The sequence below is a fragment of the Myxocyprinus asiaticus genome, chromosome 30 (assembly GCF_019703515.2).
Source record: "Myxocyprinus asiaticus isolate MX2 ecotype Aquarium Trade chromosome 30, UBuf_Myxa_2, whole genome shotgun sequence".
Classification (NCBI taxonomy): domain Eukaryota; kingdom Metazoa; phylum Chordata; class Actinopteri; order Cypriniformes; family Catostomidae; genus Myxocyprinus; species Myxocyprinus asiaticus.
The window spans coordinates 36,587,411-36,601,024 of NC_059373.1; the positions used below are offsets into that span (position 1 = coordinate 36,587,411).

Sequence of the window (13,614 nt, forward strand, 5' to 3'; positions counted from 1 at the left end):
AAAAACACTCTCTGTTCAGCCTCTGCATTTATGATAAGCCATTGAACCGTTTGTTTGAAAGACTGCTAAACCTAGATTAGAAGATACCCTTGCATCAATGAATGCTGACGGGAGTTAGTGTTACATACAGGGCAATTCAGAAAAGCTGTCCTGTTTCCTGTCGCTCCCTTTGCAATTGTTGCAATACCTCTTGTTTCATTGTCTGAATGTTCCTGAGGTGTTTTATCACATTCATCTCATATTCAGTTTCCATTTGTCACCAGGTTGAAGAGACTGGTGTTTACTGCAGTAAAGCTCAAAGAACTGGTTTGATTAAACAGCGGTAAGTCTAATACATGAATGCAGCAACTGCACCAATCAAGCAAGTGGCAACCAATCGCAAGTATATTATATTCTTATACAGCACTCAGTAACAAAGGCTCCTCTGTTCTTCATGCACTGATCAGATGACTGTGGCTAAATCAAATGCTCTTCCATTTCTCTCCCTCTTTCAGCACTGACTTTCAAAGACATGGCACTTTTGACAATTCGAAATCTTGAAAAATGAAACTGTTAAAATGATGTTTCATCTATGGAACACCATTTCTCACATGTCCTGAAGTAAAGACCGAATCGTAGCCTTGATTAACTCTTAAGTCGATTTTAATATAATGTGATGGTATGGATTTTTGAGGTTCCCACTTTTTTTGACCAATCAATTTCCATGAATTTTCCATGCTTTTTCAAGGCGTTCAGATAAGGAATTTCAAAAATCTTTTCCTAAAAACATCGCACCCACCAGTGGTGTAATTTGGATCTTACGGGCCACAGTGCAAAGAACCTGTCGGGCCCCCTCCTTGGGGGGCCTCGGTCGTTTTTCATCGCCCGTCGGGACTGCTGTCATTTCTATGGTTCCTTTTGGTCAACCGTTGCAGACCCCCTCTCATCCCGGGCTCTAGGGCGGCTGCCCGCCCTGTAGTTACGGCCCTGGCACCCATGAAAAGCAATTTCTAGGCGATTAAATATTTCAGAGCAGAATGTAGGTAGAAAAACGTATTTTCTCTATAGAAATCTCCATGACTTCTTAAGATCTAACTAATTTCCATGACATTTTTAGGCCTGAAATTCCCTGATATACAGTGTGTTGCTAATGACAATTCTGACATTTTGAAGCAAAAGTTGGACAAGCGTTATTTTTTTCTGGCAAATTTAACATTTCAATTCCCTTCAAATGAGAATTTTTTTTTATTACTGTTTAATCTATCCTTTAAAACTACATTTTCTTAAAGCATTTAAAAAAAATAATCTTCGAAGACAGAAAAATTGCCCTGACTGAAGAATCAAATGGTAATGAGAGCAAAAGGTGAAGCAGACACTGTTGTTCTATGGCCATGTCCTTGTTCTGCCAACTGATGACTAATTAAACCTCTTGACTATGTCAAACATTCTTGTGAATTGAAATGGTGACCTACTTTAGGCACACAGTAAATTGAGACTAAAGCCTTTCAAAATGAAAGGGTAACATGATTTGAGTGCCTTGATAGTCTCCCAGGGATGAAAGTGTCTGCTAAAAATAAAAGCAAATGTAATGAGAGCAAGGTGCAAAACAGTTAATTCTGCATCCAAGTGGACATTACATAATAACACAAACACTACTGCTCAGCATTTATATTACCTCTGTTACCATTTTTTATCTGACTATAATTTACAGGCAACAAACCATGTCCTAGTGGTGTGTGCATGGGCTTTCAATACATTGAGGCCATAATAATCCTGGAGATGTAGGTTCAAGTCATGTTCCATCTCTGTGGAAGTATGTTAATGACAAATGTCTTTGAAACAATAAGCACACTGAATTGCACTAATTGAAAAAAATGAACACATTGCATTAAAAGGGGATGTAATTTCATATTGTTGTACTGTATATTTAAAGAGGTTGTGACATGAGGAATACATTTTTCCTTGATATTTTGCGATATAAGAGAGCCAGTGAAGATGATGCCCCTGTAGGGAGTAGTGCCAGTGCACAATCTTCAATTGCAGGTATTATCTTCACCACTAGGTGGTGCTTATCCATTTGCTCCAACGTCGAAAGAAAAATGCCACTATTTAATTTCCACAGCTTTTAAAATGAAGAAAAAATAATAGACACACTTAGAAGAGAGAAGATGGCAAATTTTCTATTACACTCTCAGCCTCATCACAGCTGTGGTAACTATTTTTTTTTAAAACTAATTACAGGGTAACATAATACAAAGTACAATGTTATAAATTTGCACTAAATAATTAATAATTATAATAAACAATTGCAAATACAAAAGTTTGCTAGATTTACACCGCTAAAAAAAAAGCAGAAACGCGTCATCACAGGTCTGTGGAAAGTGTAAACAGTCCTGGACACGCCCCTGCACACTTAAAGTGGCGTATCAAACTAAGAAACGTTTTAAAATGAATTGGTTTATTGTAGTTAGTTTGATTTATCAACTGGCAATTGTCCAGGTCCTCTCCCTGTAGCTCTCGAGCTTCAACAACAGTCGATGGCCCCACCTAGTGGCGAAGCCTGGTGGCAGCAAGTGAGGATTGTTCGTTGGCACTCTTCTGCTTTTTATTGTAATGCTAGGATGTGCAAGGTTGAATTGAAAAAATAAATGAAAAGCTAAAAAAAAAACAAACTTTTTTTTAATGAAAACGTGAAATTTCTCATCATTTATGAAATCCTCATGCCCAAGGCTGTAGCAAGGAATTCTGGGCCCCAGTTTAAAATTTGTTGTGGGCCCCCCTGGACCTGTTGGCCCCTAGAAACATTACCACCTTTCACCCCATTAGCTACAGCCCTCTCATGCCATACCACATGTGTTTGTCTTTCTTCTGTAGAACACAAATGGAAGATTTTTAGAAGAATATCTCAGTTCTGTAGGTTCATACAATGCAAGAGAATGGTGACCAGAACTTTGAAGCTCCAAAAAGCAGATAAAGGTTACATTAAAGTAATCCATTCGACTCTAGTAGTTTAATCAATATCTTCTTAAGTACTTTTAACTATAATCCAACGTGAGGTAAAGCTTCAGGAGAGGGTGGATTTCAAGTGGTCTCTCGTGCGACATATTCGTGTTGCCATGATACAGACGTAAATTCATGATCTCCACTTGGTTGAGACATCCAGGATAAGCACACAAATGCACCATTGGGAGTAAAGAAACAGATAAATACAGATCTAAACCAAAACCAACTAAGCTACTGTACAGTTCCTCATTTGTAAACAGCGCTGCTCTTCCAGCAGTGACACATGTGCGTCAGTTCTCGCGTTTCAAACGGCAATGCAATTACATCACACGCGTGTACCGCTGCTGACCAGAAGCATGATTTAGAGTTAAAAAAATACTTAAATATTTATTTTCACACCAAAAGCAATCTTGTCACTTTAGAAGACATTAATTTAACCGCTGATGTCATATCCATGTGATTTTTGGAGCTTCAAATGAGAAATCTCCATTCACTTGCATTTTAAGGAACTATTGGAGATATTTTTTCCTATTTTTATTCAAATGTGTTCTGGTGAAGAAAGTCATACACACCTGGAATATTATGAGGTTGGGTAAATATGAGAGAATTTTCATTTTGGGGTGAACTCTCTTTAAGTGATCAAGTTGATTTTGAGTAAGAACAGACTAAAATATAACTCCTTTTCCACTGTTTATCTTGCCATTGCAGTCTCCAGGCACAATCATGATTTCAAGCTCGATTACACTTCCTAGTGCTTGATGCATGCGAAGTGCTCTAGATGGCGCTATAGGAAGTGTAATCGAGCCTGAAGTCATGATCAATAAGGAGACTACTGTCAAGATTTATAGTGAAAAAGAAGTTTTATTTGGTTTCTCCCCCAAAACCCATTTTTGCTTTAGAAGACACTGATTAAACCACTGGAGTCTTAAGGATTGCTTTATGCTGCCTTTATGTGATCTTTGGAGCTACAAGTTCTGGCCACCATTCACTTGCATTGTAAGGATTACAGAGCTGAAATATTCTTCTAAAAATCTTCATTTGAGTTCAGCAGAAGAAAGTTATTAAAATCTGGGATGACATGAGGGTGAGTAAATGATTAGAGAATTTACATTTTTGGGTTAACTAACACTTTAAATATCACAGACACAGCTTGTAAATTCTTACAAACCTGAATTTTCCACATTAGTCTAACATTTAAAACAAGGAGCACTTTGTATCCCAAATCACTACTGAATTTGAGATTTTGCAGATAAAGGAAGACTCTCACTCTTTTATATTTTAATGAACTTTATTTCAGCAAGCAATTTTTCAATTTAAGATAAACTTCACATTGCTGGTTCAGTCAGTTCTCTCCTCCATTCCAAGAACATGACACCAGTCTTTAAAAGCAAATAAAACAAGGCAGGAATGCTTTAGGGATGTTTTCCCTATTCCGTGGAATGTTTTTTTTTTTTTTTTTTAACCCCAATATTATTTTTCTGTTTTACTCTTTTTATTCCTTTTTTAAAATACCTAACTAGGCCTAGGATTTTCTTCTCTAGACCTGGCTCCTTCTAGTTTCTTTTTTAAATATTGTTTTAGATGTTTTGCTATATTTTCTGTGTTTTAGTTTTTTCAATGTTTAATTTTTTTCTCCCGGTGAAGTTTCAAGGTTCCACACCCCTGCAAAACAGAGACATCATGAACTTCCAGTTCTCACTCAAACAGAGTAAACATTTGACACAAACAGTGTGAAAGACAACTGATAACAAAAGGAACATCTGTTACCTTGGCTTAGACGTTTGACACACCAGCAGAGTTGGTCACTGTTTTCTGAGCGGCTTCTTTAGCCTGGTGAGCCTGGAGTACGGCCACTGCCTCATCAACCTGTTTAAAACAATTAACAAAATGTTCACACCACTGTTGTGCAGAATTCTGTAGCCAGGGGAACAGCCAAGAGTCATTAATTTGTAAATCAGACTACACTGATCGTGCTGCATGTAGAAGTTTGTATTCAACCATCAAAGACGATGCAATGAAAGATCTGTTGTCTTGGCATTTTGTGGTAGTCTTGTCATCACATTCAATGGAGACTGTAAGCTCTCAACTAGTTCATAACCTTCAAATAAAATGTCAATTTCCATCACAACAACTACATTTTACATGTACACCAGGAAAGTGATGAATCAGACCTTGGAGCGCAAAGACTCCGGAGACTCCAGCATGTGAAGGAGCTCAGAGTTGTCGATTTCCAGAAGCATTCCAGTGATCTTGCCAGCCAGGCTGGGGTGCATGTTTTGGATTAGCGGGAAGAGACGTTCACCTGGGGGGAGAAAAAATAAAATTAAACATCATTCCCCCTCTCCACCTAAAAAAATTAGTGTAAAGTAAAGAAAGTAGAAACCCTTGACAGAATCCTCACCCAGCATCTGCTTCTGTTCCTGTGGCGGAGCAGCGGCGAGCATTGATGCAGTCAGTGGCTCCTGTCCTTGCACATGCACAGCAGGCTGACAGAGAGAGACCGAATTTATTTATGCAACTTATGCTAAGGCAAACCACATTTTATCAGTCAGACTCAATAGAGTGCTACCTGCTGCATAGTAACCTGAGGCTGTGTGTTCATGTGCTGTTGGGGGTTGCGGACACTGGGTCCGTATTTGTACTGAGGCACGCCACGCACTGGGGGTGCAGCTGCAGCAGCCGCTGCAGTTGTGGGCCGTGGACCCATAGTCTGTGCAGCTGAGAGGAGAAAGACAGATTTAGTACCGCATACTTGTACTGAATAAGATAAATGCAATAGTACAAGATCACAAGTGAAAAGGCTTCTATTTTGCATCTGCTTTAATTTTTAATTCCCTTTTTTCTTTAATGGCAGTATGCACTCGAGCTGGCATGAAAATCCATGTTATCCAGAATTAATGGAGAATGTTCCAATGAGCATTTTGTGTGCTTCAATGGAAGCAAGGAAATCAGACCTTGTTCAAACAAATTAAAGGATTAGTTCACCCAAAAAAGAAAATTCTCTCATCATTTACTCAGCCTCATGGCATCCCAAATGTGTATGACTTTCTTTCTTCTGCAGAACACCAATGAAGATTTTTAGAAAAATAGTTCAGCTCTGTAGGTCCACCCAAGACTTTCACCCACTGTTGCACTTGTGTATATGGTTGTGTGACAATAAATCAAATCAAAATCAAATAACTTTTATTGTCACACAACCATATACACAAGTGCAATAGTGGGTGAAATTCTTGGGTGCAGTTCCAAGCAACATAGCAGTCATGACAGTGATGAGACATATACCAATTTACAATAAACATCAGATTTACACAACACAATTTACATATCTAATATACACATAATTACACAATATACAAATAATAATATACAATGTACAGTATACAATACGCACAATATAGAATACACAGTATACAATAAAAATAGTATATATAAAATGTACACTAGGTTGTATTGTACTGTATTGACATTCAGGCTTCGGTTCAGGCGTGGGTTAATAGTCAGCTGCCAGTGTGTTGTTAAGACAGAATATAATTTATGACAGTCCAGTGTGAGATAATAAGATTAATAAAGTGCAGTGCTGATGTATATTGATCGTGAGAGATCATGAGTTCAGAAGTCTGATTGCTTGGGGGAAGAAGCTGTCATGAAGTCGGCTGGTGCGTGTCCTGATGCTGCGATACCGCCTGCCTGATGGTAGCAGTGAGAACAGCCTATGGTTCGGTTGGCTGGAGTCTCTGATGATCCTCCAAGCTTTTTTCACACACCGCCTGGTATATATGTCCTGGAGAGAGGGAAGCTCACCTCCGATGATGTGTCTGGCAGTTCGCACCACCCTTTGAGGGCTTTGCGGTTGTGGGCGGTGCTATTGCAGTACCAGGCAGTCATGCAGCCAGTCAGGATGCTCTCAACAGTGCTGGTGTAGAACGTTGTGAGGATGTGGCGGTTCATTCCAAACTTCCTCAGCCGTCTCAGGAGGAAGAGGCGCTGATGAGCCTTCTTCACAATGGCCTCAGTGTGGACAGACCATGTGAGTTCCTCAGTGATGTAGACACCGAGGAACTTGAAGCTGCTGACTCTCTCCACTGGTGCTCCATTGATGGTGATAGGACTGTGTTCTCTGTCTTTTCTCCTGAAGTCCACCACAAGCTCCTTTGTCTTGCTGACGTTGAGGGAGAGGTTGTGCTCCTGACACCAGTGTGTCAGAGTGTGCACCTCCTCTCTGTAGGCCGTTTCATCATTGTCAGTGATCAGACCTACCACCGTCATATCATCAGCAAACTTAATGATGGCATTGGAACTGTGTGTTGCCACAGTCGTGTGTACAGGGAATACAGGAGTGGGCTGAGAACACAGCCCTGCGGGGCTCCAGTGTTGAGGGTCAGTGATGAAGAGATGTTGCTGCCCATTCTAACCACCTGGCATCTGCTTGACAGGAAGTCCAGGATCCAGCTGCACAACGAGCTGTTTAAGCCCAGAGCCCAGAGTTTCACATCAAGTTTGGAGGGCACTATGGTGTTGAATGCTGAGCCTACAAACAGCATTCTCACATATGTGTTCCTTTTTTCCAGGTGGGAGAGAGCAGTGTGTATTGTAGATGCAATGGCATCATCAGTGGAGCAGTTGTTGTGGTAAGCAAACTGCAATGAGTCCAGTGATGGAGGCAGCACAGAGCAGATGTAATCTCTGATTAGTCTCTCAAAGCATTTGCTGATGATGGGGGTCAGAGCAACAGGATGCCAGTCATTTAAGCAAGTGATTTTGGATTGCTTTGGTACAGGCACAATGGTGGATGTTTTAAAGCATGTGGGGACCACAGACAAGGAGAGGGAAAGGTTGAAAATGTCTGTAAAAACACCAACCAGCTGGTTTGCGCACGCCCTGATGACGTGGCCCTGAATGCCGTCTGGACCCGCGGCCTTATGGATATTCACCCGTTGGAAGGATCGTGTTACATCCGCAACAGAGATGGAGAGTGAACTAACCTCTATAGGTTCGGCTGCGAGAGCTCTCTCCACGAGGGTGGTGTTATTTCCCTTGAAACGAGCATAAAAAGTATTTCGCTCATCCGGAAGAGAGGCAGCGGTGTTCACGGCGGAGTTTTTATTCCCTTTAAAGTCCATGATGATATTAATTCCCTGCCACATGCTTCTAGAGTTGGTGGTGTTAAACTGTCCTTCAATCTTGTCCCTGTACTGGCATTTGGCTGCTCTGATAGTTTTGCAGAGGACATAACTGGCTTGTTTATGCTCCTCCACGTTCCCGGAATTAAAAGCGGAGGTCCGCGCATCAAGTGCAGTGCAAACATCGCTATTTATCCATGGCTTCTGGTTGGGGTAGATCCGTTTTGTTTTGGTCGGAACAACGTCCTCTACGCACTTTCTGATGAAACACGTTACGCTATCAGCGTAAAGCTCGATGTCGTCATCAGAGGCGGACCGGAACATCTCCCAGTCCGTGCGATCAAAACAGTCTTGTAGCGTGGAATCTGATTGGTCCGACCAGCACTGGATTGTTCTGAGGGTGGGTGCTTCCTGTTTCAGTTTCTGCCTGTAAGTGGGCAGAAGGAGAACGGAAGAGTGGTCTGATTTGCCAAATGGTGGGCGGGGGAGGGATTTGTAGCCATCCCGGAAGGGAGAGCAATGGTCCAAAACCCGGTCCCCTCGTGTATTGAAACTGATGTGTTGGTGGTATTTTGGTGCAATTGATTTAATTTTCAGACACACTGGTGTCAGGAGCACAACCTCTCCCTCAACGTCAGCAAGACAAAGGAGCTTATGGTGGATTTCAGGAGAAAAGACAGAGAACGCAGTCTCATCACCATCAGCATTCAACACCAATTTTCCTGCTTGCTTATACTCCCATACAGTTCCTTAAGTGCCCGGTCTGTGTCGGCTTGTGGCGGGATGTACACAGCAGTGATAATGACCGCTGTGAATTCCCTCGGTAGCCAGAATGGTCGATACAGAAGCATGAGAAATTCCAGATCAGGACAGCAGAAAGACTTGATAGAATGTAAGTTCCTCTGATCACACCAGGATTTGTTGATCATAAAACATACACCACCACCTCTGCTTTTACCTGAGAGGTCTTTCGCTCTGTCCGCTCAGTGCACGGAGAACCCCGCGGGTTCGATGGCTGAATCTGGAATCTCAGCAGACATCCAAGTTTCTGTAAGGCAGATAATGCAGCAGTCCCTCATCTCTCGTTGGAAAGAGATCTGCGCTCTCATAGCTTGTTGTCCAGGGACTGAACATTTGCCAGCAGAATACTGGGTAGCAAAGGTCGATTTGTGCGACGTCTTACTCTGATGAGAACGCCGGCTCTATTTCCCCTTTTCCTTCTGCGTTTCCGCGGCCGGGCTGCACAGACAAAGGGCTCCGCTAGAGCTTCAAAAAGTTGGCACCCATTCACTTGCTTTGAATGCACCGACAGAGCTGAAATATTCTTCAAAAAATCTTAATTTGTGTTCTGCAGAAGAAAGAAAGTCAAACACATCTGGGATGGCATGAGGGTGAGTAAATGATGAGAGAATTTTCTTTTTTGGGTGAACTAACCCTTTAAAGATGTGTCACTGTCACAAATTTGCTTAATGGATTAGTAACTTAGAAACAGTTCAGTATCTTAAAATATTATTTCACTACACCTCAATCTTTTCTAAAACTTGATTTTCCCAGGTTTAAACTGGATTGTACATCCCAGATTTTCAATGTGGTCTCAGACTTTTGCACGAAGTGTACTGAAAGTAAGCAGTTAAAATTGGGCTTACAGAGAATAGCAAACTTCAGTGTATTAAGTGACTCACCGACGCGCTGAGTAGACATCATGCGGGGCACCTGGGAGGCAGGGCGCATGGTGCTGAACGTCTGAGGTCTGGGAGCAGATGGGCGCATCGTGCCAGGCATGTTCTGGAAGTCTGTAAGGATGGGTCATTGTTTTTGTTGAATTAAAGGAATATTCTGGGTTCAATACAAGTAAATTATTTGTGGCATAATGTTGATTACCACAAAAAATAATTTTGACTGGTCCCTCCTTTATATATATATATATATATATATATATATATATATATAAAAAGGGAAAATCTGGTTTACAAAGGCACTTACAATGAAAGTGAATTTTTGGCCCCAGAAATGTGAAAGTTTAGAAAAGCATGTAGAAAAATTCTTCTGTTAAATGTTGTGTATTATTTGAGCTGTAAAGTTGTTTAAATCTGTTTTTACAGTCGCTTTAAGGTTTGTTGACAATACATCGGCTTGGCAATGGAAGTTGTAAAATTGGATAGAACTAAAGTCTGTCTAGCAAGTCAGTCCACTGTCGGTCATCTTGGGAATGCTCTCGGGAGGCTATATTCAAGTGCATCTCCTATCTACTTGAATGGGGAAAGACCAAAATCTCAAAAATGGTTGGTCAAGATTACGATCAAAGAACATATTTAAAATTAGCAATAAAATCTGACAATACTAGAATCATAAATTGAGCATCTTTACCTCATTAGGCAAAAAAAAAAAAAAGCCATTTTCCAGGCGAGTTTAGCTAATGAGCATGCGCGTTCTTGAGTTGATTGACAGGTGATGCCTGTATCTAAAAGGTGATTGGGTCTTTTAATTGTAAGGCAGGACTTCCGTTGACCGTTGGACGCTCAGAGCTCCTTGGTTGGGTGTTCCAATTTCTCCCATTCATTTAAATGGAAGTGATCCGTCTCTGCTAAATAACTCTGATAGAACTTAACACGAAAAGTTTAGTATTAGGGGTGTATGAGACTAGTTGACTAAACGGTTCTGATGCTGCTAGTCAACACAGGAATTACTAGTCGGTTAATATTTTTCCCCATTAAACTGTCCACAATTTTACACATTTACATTTAGCTTTATATTATTACAAACACTGCGCTTAAATTACTGTCATGTTAATTTTGCACATTTTAAATATATTTATTACAGCAAATATTATTAAAAAAGATAATATAAGGAGAAGTTACAAAGTTTCATTTCACCTTAGGCTGTGCGTGCTTCTTCCCTCTCTCACTCGCGTCGCATGCGCAAAAAAAAAAAAGCCCTCTTGCAAGACAAGCAAACTCAGCAAAGTAGCTCTGAAATCACTTCGGTGGTGGTGCGGGAAGTGGATTTCTGAAACGTTGGCTTGAAACTCTGATGTTTTCACATTTGAGTCTTCTTTAAATCTGTACATGCTTGAAAGTTATTTTCCAGCCGATCTGGCTTTTTCAAATGCAGGATAGCCGCTTAAGGTGAGTCAATCCCATCTTTCACCGGTCCATGTCGACGTGTTAATTTTGGTCCTAAAAAAATGTATGCTTTTAAGTAGTCAGCCTAGGAAATGACTGTTTTAGGCAAGGTATACAATTTTTTTAATCTGCTGATTAAGAAGGCTATTTTCAATGAGGTGCCGACTGATTAACAGGTTAAACTATCTTTTATTCTGTGTGCACGTCATGTTTAGAATACATTAGGTTTATTGTAGGCTACATCACAGGCCTATTTTACAGAACAGCTGTCATATTAGATCATAGGCTAATGCATGTTGTGAAATACTGTACGTGCAACTTTTCATCAGTTTTTTTCTATCATAGATGTGGCTTACTTCTTTATCATTTTCAACAATGTCCTGACTGTTTTAATATGTTAAGTAACTTTTACTTGGTGAATTCTGTTTAGAACAGGCTATTGGTCCTACACTATTCATTCAATTGTTTTCAATAAATAAACCTGTATTCGCTAACTTTGATTCAGTGAATGTGTGTCATGTTCTATGTTTAAAGTACAATGATCATAATTCAATTCAAGCATGTCGCAGATAAATGCCCTTTTCAGCGGAATTTAGTGCCGGATTTGGCTGTTGGAATAGATTAAGTGTTTTAAATGGGACGCATAAACACCATGTTTTTCGACTGTTTTCTGACTTTTAGACCAGTCGTCTCCAAAATGTACGTTTAAACATCAGTGAAAATAGTCGTTCCACACATCCTTAGTTAGTGATTTTATCTCACTAAAATCATGTTAAGACACATTTTGTGGCAATACTTTTGGAATAGTGAGAATTTTAGAGTTAAAGGATTGTCCACATTTACTTCCATTTTAAGTGTCTCACTATAACCCAGATTTTTTTTAAGGAAGGTCTGAATTTTTTTGTGATAATCAACAGTATGCCACAAATGCTGTCGATTGAGCTTAACTTGTATTGAACCAGAAATATTCCTTTAATACTTTGTTTTGCTTGAGACATTCATGTAGCACATAAAGCTTTCTTCTCGGGTGCAGATTTGCCTGTCGACTTACGCTGAGGCCTGACGCCCTGTGTCGTCCAGCGAGGGCTGGGTCTGAGCTGGGCGAGCTGACTGGTTGGGTAATATGCAGCTCGGTTCTGGGCCTGCGAGTAAAGAACATCATTAATATAATAGAAGGAAACTGCCTGTTAATAATCAAAACAAATGACAATCAATCTGTTGCGCTTACTTGTGGAATAGCAGCCATGAAATATCCTGATGGCGGTGCAGGTTGGTAGGGATTGATAACAGGGTTTGGAACTGCACGGACACTGGCCATCCTCTGCATGTACTGGTTGGTGAGATGGGCCTGCCGTTCCTCTTTGCGCTGAGCTAGAGCCACGTACAGCGGCTTTGTGGCCACAATACGGCCATTCATCTCAGTCACTGCCTTAGTGGCTTCCTCAGGAGAAGAGAAACAGACAAAACCGAAGCCTTTACTGCGACCACCATCCATCATGACCTGCAACGGAGGAGAGGAGGGTTTTAATTATTTGTCCATAAAAAGTTAAGGAAAAAATCTTAAAAGCAACATTAAAATGAATAAAAGATTTTAGAAAGGTTTCAGAAAGGTTTCATAACCAACAACAGTTGCTTACAACAACAAAGCCTAAATAGCTTATCAGGGTTCCCACTCTTTTCAAGGCACAAATTTCCAGGACATTTTATGCACCCAATGAGTGTAATATTTAAGATAAAACACGTGTTCATTTAAATCAAGCTTTTATTTTGCCGTTTGTGTGTTTTTGACGGTAGTTTCTCACCTCCAGATAAGCAGTTTGCTCCATGGTCCAGTGTGATTATTAATCCCCGTAAAGCTGTGATTCAATTAAATAAATACATAGTCTGTATATGCTGTGCAATTCAGAGTGCTCTCTGTCTCTGTCATCTCACACACACAAGAGCGCACGTGATGATCATGATGAGGTGTTTCCACTGTATGAGCGGCCGTCTCTACACATTCATTTTTAAGCATGCTTCACTTGCACATTATTTATTTATTCAATTAACTCAGAGACTTTAGTTTAATTATCACATTAGGATAAATTTTAATTTGATTAATTGTACATTCAAACATTAATTTGTTTCCAAATATGTCATATTCCATGACATTCTGCATTTATTGCTAATGCCATTTTTATGACTAGATATGGTGTTTTCCGCATACTACATGTGCTAACTGCAGAATCAGCTGACTCCGATCGTTGAATTATTGAAAATTAATTGAAATCCTGAGGTATTAAAGGGATAGTTCACCCAAAAATGAAAATTCTCTCATCATTTACTCACCCTCATGATATCCCAGGTGTATGAAAAATAGAAAAATATCTCAGCTCAGTAGGTCCTTAAAA

The 13,614-nt window shown here is 40.3% G+C and overlaps 1 protein-coding gene across 5 annotated transcripts in view; it reads right to left on the bottom strand.

The window, feature by feature from the left end:
* Nucleotides 1-4,251: 4,251 nt before the first annotated feature.
* The window catches only part of pabpc1b (poly A binding protein, cytoplasmic 1 b), a 45,208-nt gene continuing 35,845 nt past the window's right edge, over nucleotides 4,252-13,614 (bottom strand). For 3 of the 5 annotated variants that reach the window (XM_051663188.1, XM_051663186.1, XM_051663189.1), the window contains 8 exons: nucleotides 12,453-12,725; nucleotides 12,276-12,366; nucleotides 9,785-9,895; nucleotides 5,552-5,700; nucleotides 5,384-5,468; nucleotides 5,154-5,284; nucleotides 4,750-4,848; nucleotides 4,252-4,644 (listed from right to left, as the gene is read on the bottom strand). In XM_051663188.1, coding sequence (XP_051519148.1) covers nucleotides 4,756-4,848; nucleotides 5,154-5,284; nucleotides 5,384-5,468; nucleotides 5,552-5,700; nucleotides 9,785-9,895; nucleotides 12,276-12,366; nucleotides 12,453-12,725 — 933 coding nt within the window. In that variant the 3' untranslated portion in view covers nucleotides 4,252-4,644; nucleotides 4,750-4,755. Of the gene's footprint in view, nucleotides 4,645-4,749; nucleotides 4,849-5,153; nucleotides 5,285-5,383; nucleotides 5,469-5,551; nucleotides 5,701-9,784; nucleotides 9,896-12,275; nucleotides 12,367-12,452; nucleotides 12,726-13,026; nucleotides 13,081-13,614 lie in introns of those variants that run through there. The other 2 variants (XM_051663187.1, XM_051663190.1) reach the window with 2 other exon arrangements.